The sequence below is a fragment of the Tauraco erythrolophus genome, chromosome 12, assembly GCF_009769465.1.
Source record: "Tauraco erythrolophus isolate bTauEry1 chromosome 12, bTauEry1.pri, whole genome shotgun sequence".
Classification (NCBI taxonomy): domain Eukaryota; kingdom Metazoa; phylum Chordata; class Aves; order Musophagiformes; family Musophagidae; genus Tauraco; species Tauraco erythrolophus.
Window position 1 is genome coordinate 13,013,823 of NC_141476.1, and position 24,697 is coordinate 13,038,519.

At 40.6% G+C, this 24,697-nt stretch overlaps 1 protein-coding gene across 1 annotated transcript; it reads left to right on the forward strand.

Annotated features, from left to right (window-relative positions):
• Positions 1-9,597: 9,597 nt before the first annotated feature.
• On the forward strand, positions 9,598-23,312 carry SEC61A1 (SEC61 translocon subunit alpha 1). Its single transcript, XM_086618868.1, has 12 exons — positions 9,598-9,679; positions 11,156-11,223; positions 11,904-11,969; positions 12,072-12,150; positions 12,954-13,085; positions 13,875-13,984; positions 14,196-14,349; positions 16,405-16,565; positions 17,229-17,426; positions 17,836-18,027; positions 19,690-19,766; positions 20,947-23,312. Exons 1-12 carry the CDS (start codon positions 9,673-9,675, stop codon positions 21,131-21,133), a joined length of 1,431 nt encoding a protein of 476 aa, XP_086474994.1. The 5' UTR covers positions 9,598-9,672; the 3' UTR covers positions 21,134-23,312.
• Positions 23,313-24,697: the final 1,385 nt, after the last annotated feature.

Genomic DNA, 24,697 nt, shown 5'->3' on the forward strand with positions numbered 1-24,697 from the left:
ATGGATTTCGTCCCAGAAAATCGTACTAAACTGTGTGCTGTTCATAGGATAGGTCTTTCCAGATTGCAGTGAACTCTTAAATTCTAGCTTATATTCAGAAGATAAATGTTAAAGTGTTCTTAGTATGCTTCTTCCTTGCAGCATCCTTCAGTAATGATGCCTTTTAAGACTGTGTTGCCCACTTAACTACTAAACAATCTACAACATGAAGTGCACAGGTAAGTAAGAAGAAAAGTGGTCCTTAAAAGTGGCTGATAAATTCTAGCTCCTCTCTTCTGTCAGCTGGGGCACACCTGCACTTAGGTGTACGTTGACAGCCAAGCTATAGCCATATTGCATTTGTGAGATGTGATTTTAAGCTGAATAGATGTACACAAGCCAGATCTAATGATTAACAATGAAGTTAGTTAATCATTAACAATGAAGCTATTAACAGTAGTCCAGGTGTCAGCTGCCCTAGCATTCAGCGTGATCTCTAGCTGGCCCACGCTGAAGCCTGAACTGTTACGTGCCCACTGCTCTCATTAATTATCAGTTTCAACTAAAGCTAACTAAGGTATTCACTCACTGCAGTCAGAACTTCTAAACGAGTATGAAAAAGACTAAATCTGTAGTTCAGCTGCAGAACTTGAAAATGTCTTTTGCAGCCAGATCATTTCATACTCCATGCTGCCATGAAGCTACAAAATTGCCTATAGTGGCACAGCACAAAGAGAGGCATAGAGAGAGGAACAAGTTCCCGCTAATGGGTGTGTGGTAGGGCAGCTGCTTGTGCCAGCACTGCCACTTGAAAATTCACTCATCAAACCGTGCCTTAATGCACCAGCATTCACCTCGGCTCTGAAGCCAGCCCACGGTAAAGCCTGCTCTTTGGAGTGCTCTGAGGGGACAAATTGTCAAAGACTACACAAAGATTGATAATTGCTGCAAAGCCTTGTCATGACTCATGCATTAATAGCTTACTGCTTGATGGCTCCTCATGCTTTTATACCAAGATGCCAAACAGCAGATCAACGAAACTAAGGGATGGGAAGTTCACCCTCTTTCCAGTATTCATAGCTGACAAAACCTTCCTAAAGGTTTTTGTTAAGTACTTTTCAAAATGGATTAAGAATCCACCCCTGCTCGGGGCTGCAGCATGGAGCAGGCATCTGATGCACAAAATAATAGCTATCTTGCCAGGAGATTTGCTGTACTGATGCTGCTGTCCTAAGCAGCTCAATCTTTAATCTGATTTCTTTGTTTCTTATTCCAGGCAAGCCACTGTAACAGAAATGTTCAATCACACTGCTAAGCCACTTGGCATGTCTGTAAAACTCAGGCGTGTTAACTAGTCTCTTGCTCTTTCCAGTTGGCCAGGTCCTGCTCACTCGCATTTAAGGAGGACTTTAATGTGCTTGTACTACTATGATGGTGCATAGAGCAGCTTGTAGTTACTGGTTTATTTTCCTAGCTGAGCTAGGTAAATCTTTATAAAGACTTGCATGGGTTATTTTTACAAAGAAAGTAAATTTCTGTAAGCACAAATTCAAAGTGAAGCTTTGGCTCGCTTTTTTTGAAACCATCTGTGCACTGTGTATTTAATCATATTTATGTTTTTATTGGATTTACTGGATACATTTTATAAAGTGCATCAGGAGATCCACAGGGATGTGATCCACTCAAAGGATGTGACCCAGCAGGATTTTTGACCAATTATTGTAATAGGAGCAGGATCAAACTGAGACTGTTACCTTCTGTGCATTTATAAAAGCCTTCTCTGAGATCAAGAGATAAATAGTAACCACAAGTCAATTAAAAAGAAGTGGTATTTTGTGATTAATTTATTTCTAGTTTGGATTCAAATTGCAATTTTTAGAAAGAAAGAAAGTTACCAAGAAAACACTTTCCATGCTCAACCTGAATACAAACCTGAAATTATCCAGCTGCAGAAAGTCATTGTTGTTCCACTGAAACATATGAGTGGATCAATTCTAGAGAAGGAACCAACTACTGGGAATAACAGTATAGAAATCAAAGCATCAAACCTACTGTTGAACCATCCACAAAGATCATCTGCTCTATTTAAATTATAGTAGGTTTTTGAGGGGCACTTGTTAAAAAATCTACAACAAATTTCATGTCAACAGAACAGTTGAGACAAAACTGAAGTCAAAGAGGAGTGGAAATATAGCTGCCTGGGGACCACCCACAGTCAGGCTGCAGAAGTGCTGGTCACTGGGTTAATGACACAGTGAAACCCTTTCATAGTACAGGAAAAGAAAATCCATTAGAAAAACCTACAGAGACATCTAGCTCTGTTACCTAACATCTGCAGTTGTCTGCCATGCAGTGGTATATTATGGAGTTTTTTGACATGCAGTGGTATATTATGGAGATAAGCAAGCATGATGAAAATGTTATAATAACTGTTAAAAATGGGAGACTGGAAATACGATGCTGTTTTTACTTGCAAAGTGTTTCTCATGCAAGTGTCCCTGCGAGATGTTTTATAATAAAGCTTGAATGAAATACAATAAAAATCAAATCAAAGCTCATTCACTGTACACCAAACAGAACAGCTCAGGTTTCAGCTTTGGTTTTAAAGCCAGGAAGAGAATCTACTTGATGAATTTCTGCTGCTGCTCAGAATTCAAAGAAAAAAGAAAAAGACAATAGTTCAAAAGGTCGTTTTACAAACAGTTTGGATTTAAAAGATGGTGTTGTCAAGAGACCAAAAGTGAAAGACTCAAAGAATTATTCAGCAAGCTGCAAATATCCATAAAATAAACAGAATTCAGTTCTATTCCAGAATCAAAAGCATAATTTTACATGTACAGCATTTTCTTTTCAAGCATGCATATGATAATTACTGCATGCAAAAATATTAATGTAATAAATGTTTCATTTGCATGAAAACGTTATCCAATTACAAGAAAAGCTCAGCCCCCACTTTGTGTGCACAATGGTCAACGTTCATGTACAAATTAAGAGTATAACTATGTCCTTGTGTGCAAGAGGTTGTTCTAATTTAATATCCAAACATCGGCTTGAAAAATGGTCCGTGCAGATGCAGAAGTCCAACGTCCATGTTGTTATTTTTTTGACTACTATCAGAACATTCCAGGTGGACTAAAGGGATCCAGCATTGTTCAAGATTTGATAGCTTGAAAACCAGACAGCCTCCTCTTATTGGTACTTTTCCATTCCCAGATATAGGTCCACCATGTTTTTAGCATGAAAGCTATTTTTGCTAATGCCTCATAAAATTCTAGATGAAATTAACGCTCTGTGCCAAAAGCTGTCTCCAGCAAGGTGTAAAGGCACTCTCAGAAGGTTAGTAGCAATGATTTCCAGGCCTGGCCAACATCCACATGGTGACTGTTACAATTAAGCTGGCAGTGATTTTTATGTCAATGAGTCCATCATCAGAACTATATGTGTCTGGTTATTAGACTATAGGCATTTAGGGGAAATTGGCATCAATATTTCCAAGGCAAGCACTTTTTGCCCTTTCTGTTCCAAACACTTGTTTGTTTTGTGTTTTTTTTTCTCAAAACAATGGTTCCCGGTCAATAGTTTGATGATTTAAAACCAAACCATGTAAGCAAAAGGTAGTTCTTAATGCCTAGAAATATGAACATGTTTGAGATAGCTCTATTACAATTTTTTACAGAATTCAATTAGATAAGCCACAGTAAAACAAGTAGGGCTTAAAAAATAACCATTCTGTGAGGGTACTTTTACATTAAAAAATATGTTGGAGACTTCAAAAACCTTAAAAAAAAGCAGCAAGAGAACACGTGGGAAGCATTTAGATGTTAAAAAGAGACTTTCACCTTGTACTAGCTGTGGGCCTTGGAGTCTTGCTGAAACATTCACCTGTCAGTTTACCACGAACTGGCATAATTTGTAGGCTGCCAGTTGAGGACTAGCCATTATCAACCTAGTCTGGAGTTCTGCGGCCAGCAGTAGCCAACATTGCATCTCTTGGGGAAGGATGTAAAACCTCTTCGTTCTTATTGCATATGTTTCAACTGTGCATGTTGCAGGTACTGACAGTGGTAAGTATCTGCCTGACCTTGTTTGCTGATCTGCATAATTTTACCACAATTTGTTGTAATTTGTCCCCCTCGTGGCACGTTTTAGTAAACAGAACGTAGCTTTATTGCAGAGCTTTTTCTGAATCAATAGCACTCCTATCATTGCAAAACTACCTGTTACATTTTGTTTCTACTTGAAGTATTGAGGCTTCACTTGAAGATATGAGATGAAATGCTGATCTTATTGAAGTTTTGGTGTTGTTCTTTGACAAGATCACGGTTTAGCCACCGGCTCTCTGTGTTACACAAGTGCACGTTATATAGAAGGTCTGTCTTATTAGAGGCAGAAATCAGGATCCCAGTTATTGAGACAGCACTGCTGTGATACTGCCAGCTAAGAGCATGGCTGATTAAAGTTGCAATATTATAGAGTATTTTAGATGTCTTGTAAAGTATTGCCATAAATGTACGGAACAAAGTGGTGTTCTAGGAGCGCCTGGGTGAACAAATTGGAGAAATAGGGGTGTGAGTCATAACAGGAGTTCAGGATTCAAAACATTTAATGCAAAGCAGTACAAAGACATCCAGTTAACCTCTCGTGTCCTGATAATGATGTTGGAAATTCTTTTGTGCATTGCAATATTGGACATATGCCTGGTGGGGAAGCTAAGCTTACTTCTTTTGATGTATCTAGGGCAATTCTATTTAATCAGTGGTTTGGATATCTCATTTTAGATATCTAAATTGGATTTTTTTTTTTGCAAATACCCACAGTTATGAATCACCCTATGATCTTCAGGATAGGATAAAATTTTGCATTTCTTACCCATCTCAACCTAGGAGAGATGAATTTCACACCTTATAGAAATTGCAGTTTTCATCTTTTAGAATGCATTTCTTCAACTGGAAATCAGCAAGGCTAGAAGAAATTTACATTTTTTTAAAGCCTCTTCTGTTAAGGAATCAGAAGGTTTGATTGGCCGGAAAAAAAAAATAATTCACTCATTTGTTTCAATTGGACAGAAAGACCTTTTCACACAGCATCTCCCATTGCCCTGTACATCTCATTGCCCTGTAATAAAGTTCAAATCTATGTAAGAAAATGTTATTCCATGATTTTTCATCTAGAAATGTTGAACTCTCAACATCTCTTCACTACAGGAGATTCCTTCCTGTCTGCCTTTTCGCACACTGCTTCAGGTTTCTCAGGCAAGCTGGGAGATTATCCCGAGTACAAACTACGAGGGAAACCCTAGCTCTATTGAAATCAATGGAGTTTGGCCGTTGGCCTTACAGGAGCTAGCAGCTAAGTCTCTTTTAGGTTAGCAGCATAGTAAACAATTTGGTTCAGAAATGTTGTCTGCTCAGGATTCCCTGAAGGTCATCCTTATGTCGATGCTCACCTGCCATTCAGATCATGAGCTTTGACTTGTGACCTGAATTGCTTCACACATGCTACCGCCTCTAGCGCCCATGTGCCTGGGTAGATAAATCAGTAAGGACATCTGACAAGCAACTGTTAAACAGCCTCAGAGACAACATGGGGGTGGCAGGCAAAGGGGAGGTAAAGCATGTCACAGTTGCGGTTGCTCCCCAGAACACTCTGTCAGAGCATTGGAGATATGGCTGCTACACCTGAGCAGGATTGCACAGAGTTCCCCACGCTCTGATCTCTTCAGGGAGCCTCAATGAAGTGAAGGATCTCTAATGGTACAGTCATATTATGCAGAGAAAGAGATCATAGTGATCTCCTGAAGTATCGCTGACTGAGCACTGCGTGGGGCTCTGGGATCTATCCACAGGAATCTCCTTGCAGGACTGCGGGCTGTATCTATATTACACTTGGCACAAGGACCTCTGGTCCTGAATGGGACCCTTGGGCATTGATGCACTATAGCAACTAAATAATGATAGTAATAAAACTTGCCTACACAGTTGTGTCCATTTCCTGCAAGCTGGGAAGGCATCACAAGTAAAGCAGTTCTTCCACCTTGTGGTTAGACAGACTACTACCGGCAGAGTTTGGGCATCAAAATCGCGGAGCGCGTACGAGTACTGCTCTTAAACAGACCCAGGGCACAAAGCACTACGGCTACCACGGGACCTCTCGGGCAGACCAATGCTGCAATTATTAACTGGTGAACGTGTGTGTGTGTACACTTAACACAAGTGTGTAGAAACGAACAGATTTGCAATGCCCTCTAGCGATCCCAGCCCACAGATGTGATGAGACCTGGTGTAACGACAGCTAAGAGTCTCCTTCAGCCTCTCTGGTAAAAAAAGGCCTTTATTCAACACAACTTGCAAGCTTCCACATGCTGATAAAACGTACTGGTGTGAGAACAGAGCGTGAGCATGTCACAGATGTGGAAAATGTGATCTCTTCCAATAGAGATTGTAGCCAGTTTCTGCGAGCAAAGCAGCTAGAACTAAAAGGAACCATTTGGAGGCAGGGAAAAATTCAGTGGTGCTTCTCTCCCTGTTTCTACTCTCCACCTCTATTTCCAGCTTTTTACCTCTGGCTGATAAGCAATCATATAGTCTTTGTTGTTTGCATCAGGGTACCGTTCAGCACGATTGGATCCAGAGTCTGAAGTCAGCTGCCACAGAGCGAAGCCCCATTTCAAAAGCAGTAATTAAATGCCAACTTTGTACTAATGCAATAGAGGTATATCGAGATCTGTAATTTTGCAGTAAACGCTGAAGATTTGCACTGTGTGAAACAGTGGAATCCATTGGCTAGCAAACTTCAGAGCCAGTAAGTGAATATTAATGCTTTAATGGTCCTAAATTATGCTATTTCCCAAGTAGGATTAGCTTGGTTATATAAGGGGGATTGACTTGGTTCAAAGAATAGCAAAACATGAAAAGAACAAGCTGTTTAAAATCTATGTCTGCTTCTCCGATGTTGCTGTTGTCTGAAGAGCAGTTTATTAATTACATGCTATCCTCCTCCTCATCATCATCCCAGTTGTACCAGCTGGCACCGCCCTCAGTCCTCTTGCAGTAGTAGGTGCTTCCCAAACACAGTGTGAAAACCAGCCGTAGTGTACCTCACCCCTTTTTTGTCACTCAGTCCGCAACTGGCTCCCAAAATAGCTCTCCCAGATAAACTATCAAAGTCAGGGAGTCACATCAGGCCAAAATTTGACCCCAATGTCTCTCATGCCTTTACTGCAATCATTCCCCAACAACTCTGTTTTCAGCCTCTTTTGCTCTTCTGTTCTGCAGACAGAGCTGAACTTGGCTCCTCTCTACACAGTTTTTTTACTTCACTTGGCAAAATAGCTTTTTTTTTCACTGTAAGGTCCTAAGAAAGCTGGCCTTCATCACCCATTTTGTCTACCTAGAATTGAACTTCAGTGGCAAATTCCAGCTATAGGACTGTACCCTCTTCACCCCAAATGTGAAGTTGTTCAGACCTAGGATGGACAAAATAGAGATGTAACCAAAAACTAATGAATTTTCAGCTTCCATGTCCAAGTAGACAATTCTGTGCATTTATGAGGTTCATTTTTTTACAATAGGAAACCAAATTATCCTATTGTCTAAAATTATTTTCAAAAACAACAGGAACCCAAGAAGTCTGACAGGTAGGCCATGCAAAGAATCACAGTCCATTTTTTTACCTATTCTTATGGCATAGATAAAGGTTACTAGCACAAAAATCATGTGTGACTTTGTATCCCACGGAGCCAATTTTTAAGGATAGACTTATCACTGTGGAGGAGAAATAGACCAAGACTCGAGAAGATTGGCACTTATTTGTCAAAAGAGCAACTACAATAGAAACAGTACATTGACTTTTGAGAAGACACCTTTAGTCTTCATGGGTCGTCTTCATCTCTTCTCATATCACGTGTCTAAAATATAGGTATCTAGTCTGAAGTAGCCACCTCAGTTCCCTCTGTAATCAACAGTGATAGACACCTTTGGAGAATGATTCATCTAATCTGAAAACAGATGTGTAAAATAGGTGGAGTGAATACTTCTCCAGAGGTGCCTGTATCTCCATTGACCACAGAGAGTCTAGACAACTACCTAGACACCTGACTTCTAAAGAGCTAAAAGCAGATGAGCCATTTAGATAAGGATAAAGCCATGTTACCCTTTCTAACATAGCAGTGATCTGATGTTATCGGCACCTCTCACAATAGTTTGCTTTATTTTAATAAATTCAGCAAATTCTGGCATTTTGTTGCATGCTTCTACCATTGATCTCCTGGATCACTGCTGTTGCTTCCTTGCCCAGACTTCCAGAAAACCACTGCTAGTTCTTCCTTCTTTTCCACCTATCGACTCTGGTAAACCAGGCATGGTGCCCACGTTAGTAATCAAAACAATCTTATCCGATCTACTCTGCAAGACAGCATGTCAGATGGAAAGCAGTTGCTTTATCTCTAATTAGAAACGGGTGAACTAAAACCTGTTTTGATGAACTGGATGTTTTGAAATAAGCTGCTCTGGACAAACACTGACTAAAACATTCTCAGACCCATTGGCAGATGTCTTCAACAACTCCTAGAGGAGATGTATGGCTTCAGAAGCCTGGAGAAGAGCAAATATACTGTCCACCAATCAAAAAGGAAGGGAACAATAAAGGAAATGAGAACTAAGAGTAGTCTTTTAAAGTTAATCTCAGAAAAGTAGGCATCAAATGATCAAACAAAGCATACATAAGTACCTAGAAAATAACAAGGAGATTTGTGGAAGCCGTTACGGATTTCGTAGAGCCTCTATGCTAACTGTAATTGCTTTGTAGTAACACTTCTATTTGCTTTTCTCTTTCGTCTGACTTGTTTACCTTTAGAAACTGGTGATAACTCCCTCTATAAAGGCCTGGAAAGCACACAGGACATCCTGTGACTCTCAGAGAGAAACATCTTCAGCAGCAAGTCGGTATGAGCACATGTCACTTGTTGGTGCCCATGGATGATGAAGTGACATGTCAATGTACCACGACTTCTTTGACACAGGCACCCTGTTTCACATTTTCAGCAATGTTTTATGTTTTACTAGAAGCTCATCTCGATCTGGGTGTGTTAAGCCCAGCCTCAGGCACACAGCGGCAGCACACCACCACTGGCTGCCATGATGTCGGGGGTGCAGGGAGTTTGTTATAGCAGCGAAAGGCCTAAAACATTCCACCGTGAAAACACAAACACAGAAAACAAATTTTACGTGTGTACTTATGTATTTATCTGTCAAAATCCCGTGAATGAATGTCAAGGTTTCTGGTAGCTATACCACGCGTTCCTCAAACTAACCCGCCACCTCAGCACCTCGCCGCCGCCCTTCCCACGCCACAGTCCCACACCTCATTAAGATGGCGGCCAACGGACCAAGACTACAACTCCCGGCAAGCCGCGCGCCACCTCCTAATCTGATTGGTTACATGGACTTGAGGGGAGCCAATAAGAATCAGGGACACTCCGCCCCCGTTGGCGAATGCTTCTCGCTCTGGCAGCGGTGCATGATGGGAGTTGTAGGCGCTTTGCCGCCGCCGCTGGGGGACGGCGCGGGTGGCGGCGCCTGCGCAGTGGCGGCGGCGTGCGGCCGCGGCGCGTGGCAGGAAGCGGAAGGGGGTGGCCGGGATCAGCCCCTGACGTGTCTCTCCGCGGCCGCTCTTCGCTCCCGTACGGCGGCCGCCATGGGCAGTGAGTACCGGGGCGCCTCGGCCGGGCGGCGGGCAGGGCGGGGAGCGGGGTTTCCGCGGGTTCGTGGCGGCCCGGGCACCGCAGCTCGGCCGCCGGCTCCCCTCTCACAGGCGCCTGGGGACGGGCCCTTGTCACGGGCGGCGCGGCGGCCCGGTCCCCCCGCCGCCTCCAGCACGGTGCGGCCAGCGCGGCGGGGAGCCCCTCGGAGAGGCCGCCGCGCTGCCCTCGCCCGCCGGAGCCCGTCTGGGCCCTGTGGGCACCCCCTTTGCGGCCGCCCCTGCGCGGGTTTCCCTTCCTCTGGTGTGTCGGCTCCCTCCGTTTCCACCCGCCATCCCTCCACACGGTAAAAGGCCCGTTTGCTGGTTACGGCAGGTTTTTCTAGGACAGGGAGCTGCATCTGCGATGCGTGGTGACCGCGCCGTCATGTTGGTGATTGGTGATAGCGCTTTAAGCCAAAAAATCAGTGACAGTGTCAGAGTAAACTGTAAATAGTGATCTGCAGTCTAGACGTAATCCGAGTGAACGGTCATCTTTAGAGTCTGCTGCCTCGAGGAAGAGCTGCTTGAAAAGCGTCTTAGTGGATCTGTGTGTTACCATAGATGTAGAAGAGAATCACGATGTGGTTTGAGTTGAAAACCACAATGCAGTGTAACTTTTCAGGCAATTAATCGTTGAATTTAAGTCATTTTTATGGTCTAGTCTTCAAAGTGTTACAAAATTGACACTGAAGTGTCTGCCTTCAACAAATAAGAGGAAAGCCACCAGTAGTTTCAGTTTTTCTGCATCTTTGTACACTTTTTAATTCCAATCAGGCCGAAATATGTGTGCAGCCTTAGATTTGCCTTGACAAGTTTAGCATTAATTCTGTTCAAAATCAGATCCCTGTGCTCATAGGAGAACTTGTGATATTGCAGATGCCATCTTCTATTGTGTGCTTATTCTAAGACTGAGACTTTTCTGACCGAAGAATATGTCCTTTTGACCTTAAGGAGATCTTTTCATGAGATGTTCCGTAAAGTAACTCGACTTGTTGTTTATGAACAGTGTGTAGGAATTCTTAAGCTCTATGGCCTAAATGTAAACCCTGACGTAAAACTGTCTTGAGCGTTTCTCAAATGTCAGACTATGGGAGACGCTATTATGAGATAAAAGTTCAAGGGTATTGATAAACTTGGGCAGAACAATGCCAAGGTGGGCTTTTTTGCGCTGTCAGCCTACTCAGTAAAAAGAGAAAACACTTCACTTTTTTTTTCTTGTTTCCATTCCATATTGTACCTATACAGAGGTTAAGTGAGTAAGGTGTATTTAGAACAGTTAAGAATTAAATTTAAAAAAACCCAACAAAACAACCAACAAAGCTTTCTGCTTCACTGGGACTCTTAATACATAAGTATGTGTCCAAATTCAGTTGTGCTTGAGCTTTTCTCAGTGCGCTTTGTGTCTGTGTGTTCACTTTGTCTTTTAACCTCCTTACAGTAAAATTTCTTGAAGTAATCAAGCCCTTCTGTGTTATCTTGCCTGAAATCCAAAAGCCAGAACGGAAGGTAAGTTAATACAATTTTCTTCTAAAGTCTGTATTTGTGTAATACAAAATGTTTACAGCTTAGCCTGTGTCTGTGGGATTTTTTTGCTTTTTTTTCCTGTTGGGAGAATGGTAGTTCTAGGCACAGTTGGTTTTAGTGGAGTGCTTGTCTAGTACATCCTGTGCTGTGGGTACGGTTGTACAAGAATATATTTGCTGGTAAATGCAATTGTACAGATATTGTTATGCCCATAGCAGTGAATGGTGAGATGCTGAAAGGAGCACATATTGGAGTGTAGAGTAGTTTAAAATAGCAACTTGAAAATCTTTACTTCTTAAATTCTAATCTAACATTATTTGCTAAGATAAGCTTCTCTGTATTTTTAGTTTTTTCTCACCAGAAGCTCCTTTTTGTGGAAACGTAAGACTCATTTCTGTGGAAGTGCTAGAATGAACTACCATTGGCATAAGCTTGGTTTTTTGGATTGAAGTTTTGATAAGGCTTAGTCATTTTCCTTGGCCTTATATAGTATGAAAATGATGAGGAGTGAGTTATTTTCTTTAGGATGTTATGTACTTTGTCTCTTCACAAGCAAATCAGCTGCGCTTTAGCTACTATGAAAGTTTGCCTAATTGACTAGGTCTTGTTATCTTGACAGCTTTATCACCTTTGTTTTTTGTTGTTTTTCTTTTCCGCTTTAGATTCAGTTTAAGGAAAAGGTACTATGGACAGCTATCACTCTCTTCATCTTTTTAGTATGCTGCCAGGTATGTTTCTTTCCCTTGTTTTTAAGGAAGAGCTGAAATGGTTAAAGGATGTTGTGAAGTTTCTAATTTAATCCTCTTTTCCTCTTTTGGTTGGAAATGCAGATTCCCTTGTTTGGTATCATGTCCTCAGACTCAGCAGATCCTTTCTACTGGATGAGAGTGATTTTGGCATCAAATAGAGGTATGGTCAGTCTTTCAAGAGGGAATTTTTTAACTTGGACCAAAATGGTTTTGGACATGTTCTCACATGACACTCTATTTTAATGAAGATAAAAACTGGAGCAGAGAAGAAAAAGACATTTTATATGTAGTGTAAAATCATAAACCAGTGTAGCATTTGGAAAGGCACAACTTTGCGGACAAAATGAGTTTATGGTCGACTATATGCAATCTATAATGTGTACGAAAATTAAGGAGCATTTTGGGGAGAAAAGGGTTAGAGGAGAGACAGTTCACTGCTGTTGCAGTCTCTCTGTATCTTTCAGACTTTTTGGCTTGTGTTTCAGACGTGTGTTGTGGTTTTCTGGGTGACATCTTGGAGTCTGTCTCACAGAATGTGTGTCGTTTGGGCTCTCTGTGAGTTTATATCATAATGAGATATGCATATATGGGTGCAACTTGGTGCTCTCCTGAAAAAAGTTTGGATTTTCCTGTTTAAAATTGCAAATAATAAAGTGACTGATTGTCAAAGGCAGAAGGCAAATACCGATGTTGTTTTATGCAGAGTAAATCTATCCCTGACAGCAAAAGTCTTTTTCAGCGAACATGGTGTGTAAGGTACTAGGAAGCACTGCATTACTTATCAGACTGACCTTTAGCAAGCTTCTGTTGTCATTGAAACCTTTTACATTTATGGAAATTTGGAGTTTTATATCTTCTCCATCATGATGTAAAGGGTGGAAAAAAACAAACTTTGAACTTCAAAGGTGCCTGGGTATAGTACACCCCATTATTTTCTTTCATTGTTCTTCCTGTGTCTGGCAGGTACGTTGATGGAGCTGGGCATTTCACCTATTGTCACTTCTGGGCTCATTATGCAGCTCTTGGCAGGTGCCAAGATAATCGAAGTTGGTGACACCCCAAAGGACAGAGCTCTCTTCAATGGAGCACAGAAACGTGAGTAAGAGCTGATGTTAAAGGCTGTTTTAGAGTATCCAACAACTGGAAGTGTAAACTTACCATGTGATGAATGTTGCAGTCAGATATGTGGGTTTCTGTCATGCCGTGTGTTCATGTTGTGCTACGGATTTCTGTATTTCATCAGTCTTCTGCTGACTGCTCTCTGGCTTGTGAACTGTTACTTTTCAAACTTTTCTGAAGCTTATCTGTGCAATTGGCATTGCTGCTGTAATCTCACCAGATAAACTAAGCAACATAGAGACTGTGGGGACCCAGCCTTTGAACTGTGTTGGTCAGTGTTAACCTAAAAAAGTTGGTATCGATTAAGGTGTTTGTTGTAGTTGTTACCTTGCAGTTTCAAGCGTGGTTCTTTCTCAGCTGTAAGAGATCTCTGTGCTCAGTTGATAAATGACTTATAAAAATTTGAGTATTCTTTAGCTATTTGATGCTGTATCATACTACTTACTGATCTGTTTACTGGGAAAAAGAATCATAAATTGCTAAGGCAATATCTTAACTCCCTCAGTGTTTTCAGTATCTAAAGCAATCTTTGGTGGCCAAACCCACTTGCTGCTTAAGTGTATTTGTTTTTGAAGTGTCTGTGTATATTTATATTTTCAGTGCCAGATTTCAGACAACAAACTTAACTTGCCCTTGAATTTCAATGTCCTGTGACTTACGTGTTCCCTCCCAGCTTTCTCTACAAAGAAGTGATTTATATCTCTCTCGTTGTCCACTAACATAAATCTCCAGAACAAACACATACTTTTTCTGTTTATTCTACAGTGTTTGGAATGATCATTACCATCGGGCAGTCTATTGTCTATGTAATGACGGGAATGTATGGAGACCCATCTGAGATGGGTGCTGGTATCTGCTTGCTTATCACAATTCAGGTAATTTGTAGTACTGTCTACTTACTCTCCCTCTGAAAGCGTCAAAAAATCAGCCTCACAGACTGCCTGCCCCACATGCAGAGGAAGAAGTTCGAAGTGTGCCAGCTTCCTCATGGATATAGTCTTTCCTTATCTTTTAATACAAGTTTTTTTAACAAAAATTTAAAAGGCAAGGGACTAATGCTGTAATTTATTTTTTTTTTTACTGTAGCTTTTTGTTGCTGGATTGATAGTTCTGCTCTTGGATGAGCTGCTACAGAAGGGATATGGTCTCGGCTCTGGCATCTCTCTCTTCATTGCCACCAATATCTGTGAGACTATTGTGTGGAAAGCATTCAGCCCCACTACGGTGAACACAGGGCGAGGTAATATGGCATAGTCTGTTTTCTTTGCTTGCATTAGGATTGAATTGTTTTAGCAAATGAAACTGAGAACCCAAGTGGCTTCTCCCTCCTATTTTAAAATTCCAACTCATTACATTTTTTATGTAGTATAGTACAATGATCAGTTAAAATATAGAAATGTCAGATGCGGAAAAGTTTCAATTTTGTACAAAAAGGCAAAATCTTTTTTTTTAAGAATGTTAACTTAAATGGCAAATGCTGTTACTAACATCTTAGCTATATGTTTGCCAGGTAGTGCATCTTGTTAGTACAACAACTGCTCCTATGCAAGGTGCAAGTGCAAAGCTGTTTCTTTTTAATTTTGTAGTATCTCAGAAGATATTTCCTGAACTTGAATTTCCTACAGTATCTCCATTAAAACTTGATAATGGGAGGCTGCTGTTGTATTACAGTTGCTGCTCAACTTAACTGACAAATATAATCTGTTTTTTTCTGCTCCTTGCATATCTTACTCTTTGCTCCAAAGACCTTATTCTCCAAACCTGACAGGATGTGGTCTTGTTCAGTGCTTGTTGTGGTTGAACCCTCCTGGCCCCTGAACACCTCGCAGCTGCTTGCTCACCCTCCACACCCATGGGGCATGGGGAGGAGGATGAAGGGGGAAAAGGGAAGGAGATTGGTGGTTTGGGATAAGAACAATTTAATAATTGAAATAAAATTAAGTTCAAGTTATTAATTATTAAAAATAATAATAATTTAATGTATTATATAAAAGTTATAATAATATGTACAAACAAGTGATGCGCAGTGTAATTGCCCACCACCCACTGACCAATGCCCGACCTGTCCTCGCTAATGATCTGGAAACAGAGAAGTTTGAAACTACAATCCTGGAAGAGCAACAGCCCCAAAGAGAGAAAAACTTCCAAGCCAACCCTCATCTATATACTGGGCATGATGTTGCATGATATGGAATATTCCATTGGCCAATTTGAGTTTCAATCCTAAATCTAAGCTCAAATCCCAAGTTAGGAGTTGAGTCCTTTGCTCCAGCGATGCTCCCTCCCAGCTCATTGTGCACCTGCACAGTGGCAAAACGTGGGAAGCTGAAAAGTCCTTAATATCCACTATGAACATCCGTGTGTTATCAACATTCTTCTCTTACCAAATCCCATACTGAATTCAAAACACAGTGCTATTCTTGCTTCTAAGACGATGACTAACCAAGACAGTGCTGTATAATAGAAAACATAAGTGATGTCACATTTGCTGTGACAAACAAGAGCTAGTGTCTCACCACGAATGATAGTAGAAAGCAAGTTGTCTCCCTCTTTTTTTTTTTTTCTTTTTTTTTTTGTGGGGAGGAGGAAGAGGGAACAGAGCTTGATGAATGTCAGTGTTTCTAGAGACCAATAAAGTTATCCCATTTGATCATAGAGTTATGATTTAGTTTCAGGGCCACTACAGGAGGATTTAAAAAAAAATCTGGGAAATTACATAGCTGATATAAGCCCACCATATGAGGAAGGGCTCAGACAACTGGATTTGTTGAGAAAAGAAGGCTTTGGGGAGACCTAATCACCATGTTCCAGTATTTAAAGGGTGGCTACAAAGAAGGTGGAGACTCCCTTTCGACAAGGACTCACATGGAAAAGACTAGGGATAATGGGTACAAGTTACTCCTGGGGACATTCCAATTGCACATAAAAGGAAAACTTTTCACAGTGAGAACAATCAGACATTGGAATAATTTCCCCATGGAAGTGGTGGATTCCCCAATATTGGACACTTTTAAGATTTGGCTGGACAGAGTGCTGGGCCGTCTTGTCTAGACTGTGCTTTTGTCAAGAAAGGTTGGACCAGGTGATTCCTGAACTACCTTCCAGCCTGTTTTTCTGTGATGTGGAGGGTGACAGTAGGAAAATTCTGAGAGTGTGCTCGAGACGCAAAAGAGTGGGAGAAAAATCCCATTCTGAATCCTGTAGTTCAGAAGTCTGCCTAATGGGACAAAGCACTGAAGTTTGGAGATAATCACAGCATACCTAACTTGTTTTTTCTTTTCTTTTCCTTTCCAAGGCATGGAGTTTGAGGGAGCCATCATTGCTCTGTTCCATCTTCTGGCTACTCGTACAGACAAAGTCAGAGCTCTTCGTGAGGCCTTTTACCGTCAGAATCTCCCCAACCTTATGAATCTGATTGCCACCATTTTTGTCTTTGCTATCGTAATTTATTTCCAGGTCAGTTGGAATAAAGAGGGCTATAAAACTGTTTGTATGGATTTAGCTCTGTAATCTGCTTCCTTTTACAGGAAACTATATTTTCACTCTCTAGTGCCTTCAGAAGACTCATTTTTGTACCTGCACGTCTGGATATTCATTTAATATTAGCTTCTTTTAATCAGTTTCCTCACTTACTGTAGCCACATAAAAGACCTGAGACCTGCTTTGGTCTCTGAAAAAAAAGCAGATGGATGTTTAGATGTAATATTGCCTAACCCAAATGCTATTACTTTTTGCTGGAAAATACTTTGAAGTCTTTAAGCCTGTATGTCTCTACTGTTTGTTGCAGCAAACTGCTGAAGAATATCAAAAGTTTTGAGTAGTTTTAATGTTTCTTTTCCTGGATGTCCTATTCAGTTTTCTTGAAACTTCAGATTTCTTCTGATGTCTACATCTTTCATACCTACTTATATGTATGAGTTGAGACAATCCTGCAGGCTTCCAGGCCCTTTGCATAAGTGTTGGCATGGATAGCCCTCTGCGTGGAGTATGTATACTTGCACAAAATGATTGGAGGTTTTTGTTTCTGTTGCTGTCAAGACCTTGCACTTGCAATTTGTGACCTATGGTAGGGGTTCCTGTCAAGATATAATGGGAGACTTTCTTTTGAAAACTTTCCAGGGCTTCAGAGTGGATCTTCCTATCAAATCTGCTCGCTACCGCGGCCAATACAACACCTACCCCATCAAGCTGTTCTATACTTCCAACATTCCCATTATTCTCCAGTCTGCCCTGGTGTCAAACTTGTACGTCATCTCCCAGATGCTTTCTGCTCGCTTCAGTGGCAACTTACTGGTTAGCCTGCTGGGCACTTGGTCTGTGAGTATTCCTTCTGATCTTGCATACAGCTTTATAAGAGCTCTGTTAAAATGTGTACTTGAAGAGATGGTCTCTCTTAAACATGAAGGCACACTTCTGCAGGTGGCCATGTACACTAAAACTCCTAGATTAGTGATTTAAATTAATGGCAGAGTATGAGACTTGCTGTTATGAGTGTAGATTTCAAGTCTCTGTTTACCTTGGGCTGTTCTTTGCTGTTCTAGGTATTTTTGCTTTTCCTTACTGTATTCCATTTCCACATTAGAAACTGCTTGTCACAGTAAAGTTGCATCTTTGTGCACTGCTGTAGTGGTAAAGATACACAGTGACATGAAGGTGATACAAAGCCAGGCTTAGCTTAATGGCTAAGAAATTGTGAGAAAGCTGATGACTGTTTACTTCCTTCTAGGACACATCATCTGGAGGCCCTGCTCGTGCTTATCCAGTTGGTGGACTTTGTTATTATCTGTCACCTCCAGAGTCCTTTTCTTCCGTGTTAGAAGACCCCGTCCATGCAGTTGTTTATATTGTATTTATGTTGGGCTCCTGTGCATTTTTCTCCAAGACATGGATTGAAGTCTCTGGCTCGTCTGCCAAAGATGTAAGTTTAAAATGATAAAGTTACGTAAGCTGACATGATGACAACAAATGGGCTGTTGTAAGAACAAGAATGACTTTCTTCTGAAATAGGTAATATGCTGGTAATCTTGTTGGTAACATTTATCATTTGTGTAAACAGTGACTTTGATTCTGGATCAGAAAGAGCTTTTAAAAATAACAATTTTTGTTTGTTTTTTGCAAGAAGGGAGGATAAGGGCAGAACGGATGATTTTTCCCTTGTTTTCTTTACTACTTTTTCAAAAATAACAAAACCCAAATAATTGCTGCCATTGGCATTGGGAAACTTTGCACATTGCAATGTAACATCTGATCAGTGTGAGGAGAGGCAAGGTGACATGAAAGGTAGAAGCTCTTTCAGTGCCAAGTGACAGGTGCACTGTGTGCAAGGCAATTGCCACTTAACAACTTGCAGGTAAAACTTGAATATCTACGTCTTTTTGGGAAAGGTTAACTAGAGATTGTTATTTCTAACTTGAGAGCACTTACAACAGAGAATACAGTGCAGTGCATGAATGTACCTGAACCTAGCTTCTCAAAATTTCCATTTGCTACAGGATATTTGATATTCAGCTGCTATATCTTTCTGAAATTGGAATTGGAAAACAAGATGGAAAATAGTTGTCATTGTGGTATATTTGTATTGTGTAATTTTTGAGTAGGAAATCAAGTTTGGCAGCCATATGGAATGATTTAATCCGTTCTTTAACAAATATGTAGTAGTTGCACAGTTACTGTAACAGCTTGAGGACTCTTGTTTTGGACTTGCATCTGGCTGCTTGTTGTCAGGCGTGCAGGGAGGCCCTCGCAGCCATGTGTAGCCAGATTTTCATTTCGGTATAAACCAACATACAGCTTTTAACACTTCAATATACTTTCCTGGTACTGAAGAAAATTATTTTAAGTTCATGTAAACAAGGTCAAAAATAAAAATTGCCAAATCATTTACTTAAATGTTCACAATATAGTGGAAAACCTGTAGCGTAATTCTCTGAAATTGTGTTTCCTCAGTACCGTAGATTCGGTGACAGGCAGCTTTAGACATTCCCCTGTTAGAGTTTCATTTCCCCTCAGTTGTTAGTAAAACGTTTGCAGGGCTCTTCTGTAACCCTGTACAATTGCAGAAATCCAGTTTAAGAATAATGTTCCAAGAAGGGATTCTTTAAGTCATATCCTTTTTGATGTCACCCCACAAATAAAATAGATCAACTGAGAGTAGGAAACTGAAATGTAGGAACGCACACTTCATAGGATGGTTTTGCTAACAACTACTAAATCCTAACCAAGAGAAGGGTAGGTGGCAAAACAGGAATTGAATTATGTGTATGAGCACCTACCAATTTCCAGATTTCCTTTTCTCGATGGGACTAGAATTATCGAAAATTCTTTGCATAATTGACAATGTGGAAAAGTGCGTGTGACTATAATCTATCTGAAGTTAAAATACTGGATGTTTTAAACTCAGATGAATAATATAAAAAAGAGCCCCCCCCCCAAAAAAAAAAAAAAAAAACAACAAGAACAAAAAAAACCAAACTACCACCATTCACTGAAATGTCTTGCTTCTGGTTTTCTGTAGTACTGAGTTCCCTGGCTTTGGCAAGTGACGCCAAACTCACACTCTCCATTCCTGCATTCAATACAGGTTGCCAAACAATTGAAAGAACAACAAATGGTAATGCGAGGCCACAGAGAAACTTCGATGGTACATGAACTAAACAGGTGAGCTAGACATTTCACAGGCTGTTTAGGCAAAGTGTTATGGGGCCACGTAGCAAATTTCGGTTTGACTTCCATTTTCTAGACCCTAGAACACAGATATTCCTTTCAGCTTCAATGTTACATGCATGAGACAGAATATTGTCTCTTCTTAATGGCTGCACTTGCACAGTACAGCATATTCTTGCCTTACAATTAAAGAATGTGCTTTAAATTCTGGAGTTTGTATTTTCCTTTTGTTCTATTTTTTCACTTTTGTACTGTTTATAGGATAGTTAATAACGAGCATTTGAGTGTACTTTACTACTTGAAACTGGTGCATAAGTATTTTTTACTGTAATCTTTAATGTGTTGTTACGTCTTGAGTACTGTTTTCACACAGACCTTGCTTTTAAGATGAGTTGTTATTTAAATCTACTAGATGCAGAGGTAGGCAGGGGTCAGTCTCTCTAGGTTTTCTAGTTTCAGGGTAGGACCTACGCACCCTTCATGTAACAGATATGTTACGGTAACTATAGATTTCAGTCATCTGCAAATGACTGGAGCAAGTAGCCATAAACTTAATCTTTGTGCTTAATTACATGGTAGACTCTAATACTTTCTTTTCTTAACTTAGCATTTTTTTTCCCTTCTATCAGGTTGAGTTTTTTATTTCTTCACCTAGTGTACTGGCACTGTGGCATGTTCCTTATGTTGGGTTGGTAGACCTATGAGAGAAGAGAGTATTCTGCCACTGACTTTTTTTCAGTTCATCTGGTTCCATTCTTGTCATTTTAACCACGTGGTTACATTATTAGGAAAAAATTTTTTACTATGAGAGTGGTAGAACACTGGAACAGGTTGCCCAGAGAGGTGGTGGATGCTCCATCCCTGGAGACGTTCAAGGCCAGGTTGGACAAGGCCCTGAGCAACCTGATCTAGTTGGAGATATCCCTGTTCCTTGCAGGGGGGTTGGACTAGATGACCTTTGAAGGTCCCTTCCAGCCCTAACCATTCTATGATTCTATGATTATCTCTGTAGTCGTCTTTCGGTTCTCAGTGGGATTGGTTTTCTGAGGGGAAAAAAAAGCTTCTAATCTGGATATTTCTCATAGATGCCATATACCTCTAGCCCTAGTATGTTTCTTAATATCCTGAGCAAACTCTAATGGTACATGTTCAGTTTTCATTTTGTGTTTTACAGGTACATCCCTACAGCTGCTGCATTTGGTGGTCTCTGTATTGGTGCCCTCTCTGTGCTGGCAGACTTCCTTGGGGCAATTGGGTCTGGAACTGGAATTTTGCTCGCTGTCACTATCATTTATCAGTACTTCGAAATTTTTGTAAAGGAACAGAGTGAAGTTGGCAGTATGGGAGCTCTTCTTTTCTAAGCGTAGCTTCTCATGGACCTAGGAAAGAGGGGAGAATCATTCTCAAGATATAGCCAGTCAGGTGAAAAGAAGTAATGTAAACTTGATAGTGTCATTCTACAGGAACACATATTCTAATAATGTTTCCAAAGTGCATTCCCTTATGTTCAGACTTTTCTAGCATACTGTTTGCATTTTATAAATTGATGAGAAAAAGTGAAAAATAATTTTTTTAAATAATATTGGTTTTTAATTATGTGTTAGGAGAATCAGCTTTCTGAATTGGATTTAGTTCAATGACTCTGAAATTTTTTTGAGCCCCTTTCAAAATTAGTATACCTGAAGCCTTTACAGGTTTTAATAAATAATTGTGGGGAGGGCTGAATGTTTGGAAGGGATTTTTTTTATTCCATTTAACTTGCTTTTGCAGCTCCTTTGCAGTAGTGGTGAGAAAAATCTCTCCCACTGTTGCTCAAGTTCCATAATTATGGTTGTAAGCACAAACAGTGTACAATATGTTCAGTTTTGTGTTTGATTTTTTTTTTTCCCCCAGTATAGCAGATTTGGGAGGCAGTTGTTTCTTTTTACTAAATGATATGTCTAATTCCAAATGTCTTGTCTTGTCTTTACTACGCTAGACCTTGTCAGATGTTGAATATTGGCTTGAGACTGTTGTCAAGTTTCTGTATAAGATAGGAATGTGTTCTTTCCCACCACCTCTCCTCTGTAAGCAGAAAACTCAGGTCAATCTAGATTCTGCCAGAGTCTGTGCCTAAGAGTTGCAACTCTGAAACTTGGTCAAACTGGCAGCTTTGTAAAACCTTCTAATTAGTTTTTGTTGCCATTAGTGGTAGTACTTCTAGTTTTGGTGCTCGCTGAAAGAAACGGATGTTATGGCTGTGTAGATGCAAATCTGCTTGTGCTCTTTGCTAAAGCTAAGTTTCTCTCATTGATGATAAATTCGGGTCTTGTAGCAATTAGGATGTTATCTGACTACTCAGATCTAGTGAATTTTGAGTCTCATTACCACAAAGGAGCGTAAGAAGAATGTGTGTTACTTGTCTGTCTCTGTAGATCTAGATATGAGACCCCTGTCAGATAACTCTCGTAAGTTGCTTAGGTAGAAGGCTTTTCCATCCTGTAATTTCATTGACTTGAATGGTGCGTAGGAAAGTACTTTATCAGAAGGTATTGGCACTCCTCCTTTTTTGAGGATCATGCCTTCAACTTAGAGAAGTCACAGTAAAAGGCTGTAATGGACCAGAATAATACTTAATTTTCTATTTTAGTTTAGATTGTCAGTACTAATCAGGTGCCTAGGACCAAATGCAAATATTTGTGTACTAGTCTTGTAAATACACTTTTCCTCAATCAGTATTGGACAACGTGGAAATCAGAATGAGGACTCACAATGTTGGAGTGTTTCTCCACGCTGCATCAACATGCCTTCTGTGCATTTTTGCGTGTTGGGCTGACAGTATATGAATTATTGTTTCTGCTTGGAGTGACGGGACTCCGTTACGTACCCAAGGAGCACAGACAACATCCAGAAGCACTTGTTAATGCACTGAGCTCAAATACCAAACGTGAGAAATCTGCAAATTTTGAATGAGATACACCTGTCAATAAAAGTGAAAGTCCTGGGGTGAGGATGACAATTGAAAAAGGAACAAAAGTCTTGGGATAAAGTGTGAAATGCTCACTACCAACCACTCACTATTACTTCACACTACGTTCAATTGTTTTTCTGTCTTTCATAAAGTACTGGTGTGCCACAGCACGATTTTGATGTGAAATAAGGGACAGTTTAAAAGTTACTTTAAAAGGAGAGGGAAGGAGCGTGGTGTGGTGGTTCTGCTTTGGGGATTTTTCTGTCGTCGTTTTTCCAGGAAGCCCAATACAAATTTTGTTTTGAAATGAAAAGGACTCCACTTTTGGGCATGCAGTTCTGGCTGGGCTGGAGCTGTACTTGTATTTTTGGTCATACCATCTGTTTGAACTGGTTGCAGTTTAGACCGTTGGCTCTTGAGCAGCACTTGTTCTATGCATCTGTATTTTTGTCGTCTAGTGCTGGAATCTTTGACTATTATCAAGCAGCTATGTCCTCAGAGCAGGACCTGCTGATCATACAGTGGATGTTCACAAAAAGAAATAATGCCTAAACAATCTGCTTTATAAAGAAATAAAGTACATCTTTGGAGCTAATGCTTGGCTTTCGGTGCTTTGAGTACTGTTACAATTCTAACACTGGTGGAATAACGTTGCCTGCCTAAGAGACTGTGAAAGTGATCCCTCCCAAAACAGCTGTGCAGAGTAGTGTCAGTGTAAAATAAAGACACTGTATTTGCTCCAAGGTCTCTCAACAATAGGTTGCCAAAATAACAGAACCGTAACGATTCCTCTGGGCTTTCCTGTTCCAGAAGAGTTGCAATTCAAAAGGCATTGCACAAGTAAATAGCGGGAGAGCGAGGTAATGACACATCAGTTTAACAAAAACTGTATTTCCACACGGAATGCAGTGCCAGTCTTTTTGTAGCATGGTAGTAGTAACAGGGTATTATTAATTGAAACAACAAAACTCAAAGCTGTTGATACTCCCAATACTGTTTTGCTCTCTGAGTTTTTAAACTTGGAGTCATGAAAAATTTTATCTTCATCCTGAACAGAAATATACTAATACTTACAAGCAAATTTATTTAAAATACTGGTACGGTATGCAAGAAGTTGGGCCAAGATTTTGGTCGTGTAAGAAGTTGTTTTAAACAACAGCTTGATATCTCCCTTGCTGTTTTATTTCTCCCCAAGAAACTTGCATTAATAACAACTGCGGTTGCTGTAGGAATATTGCATCGTCTCACACATGATCACAGACATAACTGAAGTCACTGTAGGTGTGACGAGTTATCTGCAGGACAACTAGGTGAAATACCAACGCCGAGGCCAAGGTCAAGATTGTCTTTCTGCTGGTAGTTTAAGTGCAAAATTCGTCGTGTGGCATTTTCTTCTGCACTGTAGATTTCTTGTGGCAGCTTGTGCCATGGCACTTAAGTGCTGCTCGTTTGATTTTTGTCCCTGTCACCGTTACTCCGGAAACCCTAAAAATCATCTGGTTTATTCTAGTTCACTTATTCCTAGAGCATCACTCCATGTAATTTTGAGATGGCAAACAAAGGGACTTTTTTACCTCATTTGTCAAACATTTTGTTTGCTTTTGGGGTGGTTTCATTTAAAAAAAAATCCTTTTGGCTGCAACTATAAAAGTTGTTGCTTTAGTCTGTGAAACAGTCCGTGGCTGTACTGCCTTGATGACTTGTGAGGATAGCCCTGTCCCTGTGCTGTAAACAGGCCGTGGTTTGTCGAATAGATTTCTCCACCAGCTTTCGGTGAAGGAGGAAGCCGAGCAGCCCAGTAACTGCTTTTCCTGATAATTCTCTCTTGCAGCAGGGAATAATAAGCTTTAGGTGGCCTTCCGGTTTATCACAGCTTTGGGAGCGCCACGCGGGTTTTTGTAAGCTGCTGTTTGTGTCCTGCTGTGGTGTGACCCAGCTGACAGGCCCGCAATCCGCCCTGGCTGCCTGGAATTCT